This window comes from Orycteropus afer, unplaced genomic scaffold (genome assembly GCF_000298275.1).
Source record: "Orycteropus afer afer isolate SDZICR_OR568_19922 unplaced genomic scaffold, OryAfe1.0 scaffold00279, whole genome shotgun sequence".
Lineage (NCBI taxonomy): Eukaryota > Metazoa > Chordata > Mammalia > Tubulidentata > Orycteropodidae > Orycteropus > Orycteropus afer.
The window spans coordinates 297,414-304,927 of NW_006921866.1; the positions used below are offsets into that span (position 1 = coordinate 297,414).

Here is a 7,514-nt window from a genome sequence, read left to right on the forward strand (position 1 = left end):
GAGCAGTTGATGGTCTGTTCCACAATCAGCTCCTGGCCTGGTTTTGGCTGAAGATAGTGAGCTTTCCCACTGCCTCTTGCCACAGATGTAATCCATCTGATTCCTGTGTGTTCCATCTGGTGAAGTCCACGTGTACAGCCACCATTTGTGCTGTGGAAAAAAGGTGTTTGCAATGAACAAGTCGTTGGTCTTGCAAAATTCTACCATGTGAGTTCCAGCATTATTTCTGTCACCAAGGACAGATTTTCCACTTACCAGTGATTCTTCTTTGTTTCCAACTTTTGCATTCCAGTTACCAGTGATAATCAACACATGCTGATTGCATGTTCAGTCAATTTCAGACTGCAGAAGTTGACAGAGATCTTCAATTTTCTCATCTTTTGCTTTGGTTGTTGGTGCATAAATTTGAATAATAGTGGTATTAATCGGTCTTCCTTGTAGGCATATGGATATTATTCTATCATTGATAGCATTGTACTCCAGGACAGATCTTGAAACATCCTTTGCAATGATGAATGCCACGCCATTCCTCTTTAAACTGTCATTCCTGGCATAGTAGATCACATGGTTTTCTGATTCAAAGTGTACAAAACCAGTCAATTTCAGCTCATTAATGCCTAGGATATCAATATTTATGCATTCTATTTCATTTTTGACAACTTCCAATTTTCCCAGATTCATACTTCGAACATTGCATGTTCCGATGATTAATGGATGTCTGCGGCTGTTTCTCTTCAATTTGAGTGGTGCCACATCAGCAAATGGAGGTCTTGAAGGCTTTACCTTATCCATAGGAGTAAGGCTGGGTTTACTCAGATGATGCAGTTCTTTCCCAGTCCTATTTTGAGAGCTTTCTAACCTAACCAGACTATTCATAAAGTTGCACGGTAATGTATCAAACAGTGTTTCTTTGATATTCATAAGATTTCCCTTGCCCAATTCTTTGAGAAGTGGACAGTCTCTTCCTTCTTCCTAGTGTGTTTTAGTCTGTAAGCTGGACTGATACTTGTGCACTATGTGCATCCCACTGGGTTTGAAACACCAGTGGCTCAGCCTCAATACATCAATACGTCACCATGGTAGGACAAACCAACAGACAAGTTTGTCTCCCTGTTAGGAATCTCTTGTATCACCCTTACCTGGGTCCCTGAGTCTGACTCCTCCTCTGTCCGGATTCCTGGGCCTTTTAATCCCCTTTCTCCCACTCTCCTGCCCTGATGCTTTGGGCATACCTGAGTTCCTTCTCCTCACCTTGATCCCTGTGGCTGACTGCTCCTCTGTCCAGGTTCCTGGCTTTTAATCTCCTCTCTCCTGCTCTCCTGTCCTGCTGCTTTGGGGGTGCCTGGGTTCTGTCTCCTCACCTGGACCCCTGCCACTGATAGAAAAAGATGGATTATGTATCTATCTTACATAGAAGAATAAGAAATGGGTGAACCTGCAAAAATATCATCCAACAGATGGAGAAACCGAGGCTCAGATTATTAAGATGGCTGAATTCTGTACAGCAGGAGCTAGACTCTTTCTAATACTATTCAAGTAACACAACTTCTACAAAAGAAAAGACATTGATCTTTCCCTGATTGATATATAAAGGCTGTTTTATCTTTGTTCCTTGTCATTAAACAACTATTGTGCAGGGCCTATTTGCTTGACTACTACTATTGTACATAGAGTAAAATAAGTGATTTTAGAATCAGATATTCAGTGTCTGTGTTCAACCCCTTCTTCTGCTTCATTACTGATTGTTGAATGTAGAGCTGGTCATTTAGCCTGATCTATGAAATCAAGATGAATATATCTGCTGTGAAAATCCAAAGACACAATGCATCTAAAGTGCTTAGCGGGAGCCCTGGTGGCACAATGGATAAACACTTAACTGTAACAGAATGGTTATCAGTCCTAACTCACCAGCTATTCTTGCAGGAGAAAGATCTAGCAGTCTGATTCCATAAAGATTAAAGCATTGGAAACCTGGGACAGTTCTACTCCACCAATGAAATTGCTATGAGTTGAAACTGACTCTACAGAAATGGATTTTGTTTGGTGGTTTGTTTTTGGGTTAAAGTACTCAGCAGAATACCTGAAAAGGAAAGTTTTCAGGAAATATTTGTTATTATATTACTTCTGAGATATTAATTTTCATCCTTTGATGGTCTAAAAACTTTATCAATCAGACCATGTTATGTCACCCATAGACACACCTCCTCTGTTTAAAACAAAGAAACAAACAGACAGAGTCGGATTTGACTCATAGTGACCCCACCTTGGGTTTCCAAAGTGATATCACTATGGAAGTTAGATTGACCAATCTTTCTTCCAAGGAATGGCTGGCAGGTTTGAACCACCAGCCTTGTGGTTCGCAGTCAAATGCCTTAGGCACTAACCTACCAGAGGGGTTAGGATTACAACACTTATTTTGGGGGGCCACAATTCAATCCATAACACCTCCTTTCTAAGCTTACTTATCAAAAGTCAGAAAGTTCTGTTTCACTAGTGACAAGTTACTCAACTTGACAATGTACTCACATGATCTGGTCTATTTTTCCTCTGTTCAGGTATCACCACTGTCTTGACAATGACCACTCTCAGCACCATTGCCCGGAAATCGCTCCCCAAGGTGTCGTATGTCACAGCAATGGATCTCTTTGTATCTGTTTGCTTCATCTTTGTTTTCTCTGCTTTGGTGGAGTATGGTACCCTGCATTATTTTGTCAGCAACCGGAAACCTAGCAAGGACAAAGACAAAAAGAAGAAAAATCCTGTATGTATGATTTTCTTTTGAGGTGATTGAAAATCTTCTGTAGAAAAAACAACTGATTTTGTTTGGGGTTGGTTTTTGTTAGCTTATCTTCAGGATAGCCTCAGATGAGGCTTAATCCTTTGGCACCAAAATGAAAAATGAAAGTGGGAATTTGTCCATTATGGATATGTGTGCATGATACAGTATAGTGAGAGGAGTCTAATCACTACTAAGAAATGTATCTATTTCCTAGATGCTATTAGACTAGGTTTCACTGATTTTCACTTTCCTGGTACCCTTAGTATGATATTTCTAAGTTACTGATGTTTTAAATTTTCCATCCAAGACATTCCAATAAGAAGGCAAAGGTTCTTGAAATTCCAAGTATGGCTACACTTCTGCAAATAATTTAATGTGTGTGTGTGTGTTGTGTGTGTATGTGTGTATGCATGTGCACACTTGTGTGTGTATGTTTCCACCAAAGGACTTCTATTGATTTCATACAAAAGATGTATATGATTTGTTTTTGAGAAGCATGGCTCACCTATTGTTTGGGCAAGTTACTTAAGCTCCTGTGCCTTAGTTTTCTCATGTGCAAAATGATTACTATAAAATAAAACACAACAAAACCATAACTGATGGGAATGCTGTGAAAAAAATATGTTAATGGAGATGAAAAATGTTGAGTAACTGTCACATGAAAGCTCTCACCATTTGTAGTTGATGATGGTAGTTGATATTGATGATTTCTACAATTTACAACGTGGTTTGATTTCAGTGTTGACATGATTTGGAAACAGGTAAGATGACTTCAGCTTGCCACCAAACTTTTAACAGAGACTAAATGTGTGAAGTAATTGTCTTTTACTGTTGATGTTGAGGAGAGCACACAGCCATCCATATAAGATCAGATCACAATGTCTGGATCACAGGTTGTTGTTGTTGTTGTTATGTGCCATCGAGTCGGATCCGACTCATAGCGATCCCTCCTTGGGTTTCCCAGGCAGTATCACTACGGAAGTAGATTGCCCCATCAGGAGCCGCCTTGAAATTTAAGATTCTTTTCCATCCAAGACAGTGCAAAGAAAATATCCCCATGCTCTTGAATTGATGGTCTTTCCAGATCTCCTAATTTAAGGACAATGAGGGTCATGAGAGTGGGTACTTCTTTGAACTATGGACATCAGGGGCTGACTTATACTGAGAGTCTAGATAATTCTCATTGTATTTCCATATGCAACTACAGGGACCTCAGTGAAATTACATAAGTGGCATTTTGTTTCTTTTAATGTAATACTTTGTTACATATAAGAAAGAAGCACCAATCTTAATGATTTTTTAAATGTTTATCTTTTAATTTTTCAAATATTTATTATGCTTTTTGCAGTCTTTCCCTTACTTGTCTGTTTTGCCTCTCTCTGTCTTTCCATTTCTTCTATCCTTTTTTTAATTTTCCTTATTATGTTATTTCTTGTTTGTTCCCCCTTCTCCCCTTTTCATTTCATTCTCCCCAGAGAAGACAGTTCTTTTCTCACTAGGCATTATTACCTGCCAACAGAAACAAGGATGTGAGGACTGGTTTTCAAATAAAGAAGAATTCTTTGAAAATAACCTTTGACTCCCTCCAACAGTTATGCCATTGAAGAATAGATCTTTTTTACAAATAGAAGCACTTAGATTCCTTAATCTAGGGGCAGGAGATGGCAGAAGAAAAAGAGAAGGCAGAAGAGAAGGAGATTTAAGTAAGCTGAAAAAAATACAATTATCTGGGAATTCCATGAATTTCCTCCTTTAAGGAAATAAGATAATGTATCAAAATTAGGAAAGGCCTAAATTTTTAATGAGAATCTAAAATTTTATATTTCCATCTGATATGCCCTTTGGCTCATTGTGTCAAAGCTCACCTATTAAGTTTTCTTTGATGATAATTAGAAAATATAATCCTCAAACTTGAATAATACTAGCTTTTACAGTCAGATAATTCTGGATTAATTGAAAATTTTATTAGAAATCACAAAATTCTATTTTGCTACTTTAAGTGTGTACTTTATCCCAAGTTCAGTACTGTCTTTTTGTGTTTATAATTTCAGTTCATCTCATTTACTATGTTTTCAAAATGTATTTTTAATTTATCTTATTTTGTCTCTCTTTTCTTTCTCTTTTGTTTCTTTCCTTCTTTTTATTAAAAAAAAAAATGCAATTCCCTTTTCTGTCTACAAACTCAAAGCTTCTTCGGATGTTTTCCTTCAAGGTATAATGTTTTGGAATGAAAATTCACTGCATGCAACTGCTGAATTTAACTATTAACGCTTACATGGTGTTTTATTTATTTGTGAATAGGCATTTTAGCATTGTATGAGAAATAATACAGGCAAGATGGAGGAAATTTTACAGATTTCTACAACTGAGTCAGCAATATTATACTAATTCACAGAGGTTTTGAATTTAGATGAATTTCAAATACTATAAGCTCTAGGAAATGTCATTAATAAAGGGATCTTATTTAAATATCAAAGCTCAGACTGACCATCTCTTCTCAGATGAAAATGGCACCCAGTTTTATTGGCTATGCCTATATACTTGCCCTTTGAAAAACCCAAAAACTAAAACCACTGACTTCAAGTCTACTCCAACTCAAAGTGATGCTATAGGACATAGTAGAACTTCCTCACAGGGTTTCTAAGGCTTTCAATCTTCACAAAAGTAGACTGTCTCATCTTTCTCCTGCTGAGCAGCTGATGGGTTCATATCACTGGCATTTAGGTTAGCAGCCAAGTGTTTTAACTGTTATGCCACCAGAGCTCCTTCCATCCTTTGAAAACTAAAATTTAAGTCTGTTAATTCTAACTCAGTATGGAATTTTTTTATAAGTAAATTTAATAATCTTTTGATTTGGACTCTATTTTTTAGTTGTATAAGAATAATACTGTCTTTGAAAGGGTGTAAGTAAAACTCTTCTCTTCCTTCTGAGGCATTTACTGGGTGTATTGGAAAATGACACTTTTATTTTTAGTTGAATTCTGATAGCTTTTTCAGGGACACTAGGATTTATGTTCATATTAACCTAAAATTAATCACCCAAATCATCATTAAATAAAACAATTCATTTTATAGCAATTTTATAATTGGTTTGGAGGCAAAGATTAGATTATCATGCATTTATCTGCTATTAGTTTCTTCTCAAATGCTAAAAAGTTTGATAGTTAGTCGGTAGCATTTTTTATGAGTTTTCATTTACATATAGGTAAACACTGCTGACGTTCTGAAATTTCTAGATGGTGAATGTTAGAGAAAACCCTGTATTCCCTTAAAATATATGTCAAACTGCTGTGGTATAAATTCTATGTATACATTCAGGTAGATTTCTTTTTTCTTTTTCTTTTTCTTTTTTTTTTAACATTTTCTATTAACCGTATATTTGCTCAGTGTAATGGAGTTTACTACTTGCCTATAAATAAGCATGATACTAAGTTTGATTTCTAAATTGATACATCTTTATTTCTCTGTTCCACTCACATGCAGCACCATTAAATGCCTTCATGTATCTAACTTCACATCCAATAGTTACAAGAATAAAATGCCATGTGGTTTTTTATTTAAATCTTTAAACTTTGAGTTCTTTCAGTGTTCAATCTTCTTGCTATAGCTATTAGCTTGGTGGTATTATTTTCAGCTGCATTGCTTAAGCTCAAAATTTCAAATTGGCAAATGTGCTCTAAGTTCAGTTTCACCATTGTAGATCACGATGTCATAGCAATTTACTAAGTACCCATTTTCAGATTCATCATCCATACTGGTGACGTTGTAGACAAAACTTCTAGGATCTATCAAGTATAACTAACTTTGGTCTTTCCCCTTCCCTACCCTTGTCTCAGGCCCCTACTATTGATATCCGGCCACGTTCAGCAACCATTCAAATGAACAATGCCACACATCTTCAAGAGAGAGATGAAGAATATGGGTATGAATGTCTGGATGGCAAAGACTGTGCCAGTTTTTTCTGCTGTTTTGAAGACTGCCGAACAGGGGCGTGGAGACATGGGAGGATACATATCCGTATTGCCAAAATGGACTCATACGCTCGGATCTTCTTCCCCACTGCCTTCTGCTTGTTCAATCTGGTTTATTGGGTGTCTTACCTTTACTTGTGAAGAGAATGGGGGAATATTGCTATGGGTCTTATTCACTGAATCTCGTGGAGAGAAGATGCCATTTCTAAGTCCACTTAAAATAACTTCCTATATCGATTATAACAATCTGAATTTGTTTTTGTCCTAACCAGTACATTGTATTAATGTCATATTGTCTGTGTCCAACTCTCCTTTGGTTAGTGTAATTTGAACTTTAATGTTTGCTGTGTTTGATACCTGCAAGGCAAAGTGAAATTAGAGCAAGAACTTTGACATCAAACAAGATAGTATTTAGGTACAGAAATTGAAATAGTGAAAGCCATGAATATTTATAGTGGTGGTGTCCTAACTCAATCCATAATGCAATTAGATGAGAAGGTACAAGAAATATACCTTATGTTCACTTGGGGTCAAATTGTGATAAATTTGATTCCAATAGAATATTTCCCTTTTATGAGAAGAATGACAACTTTCATTAAATATAAGAACTTAGATTAGAAATCTATTGCACCTCTATCCCAAGACAGGAAGAAAAATTTCCTCATAACACATGTACAATGGTGTAAATATATCAATAACTTAGAATGCTTCGAGTCTAATGCATGCATCTCTTTAGAGACAAAATAAATGGATTGAAGTTATCA

General features: G+C 36.4%; 1 protein-coding gene across 1 annotated transcript in view; it reads left to right on the top strand.

Moving 5' to 3' along the window:
• The window catches only part of GABRG2 (gamma-aminobutyric acid type A receptor subunit gamma2), a 169,384-nt gene extending 162,493 nt beyond the window's left edge, over positions 1–6,891 (top strand). The window contains exons 8-10 of the mRNA XM_007950571.1: positions 2,556–2,761; positions 4,968–4,991; positions 6,616–6,891. Of these exons, the coding sequence (XP_007948762.1) occupies positions 2,556–2,761; positions 4,968–4,991; positions 6,616–6,891 (506 nt within the window). The remainder of the gene's footprint in view (positions 1–2,555; positions 2,762–4,967; positions 4,992–6,615) is intronic.
• The last annotated feature ends 623 nt before the right edge of the window (positions 6,892–7,514 follow it).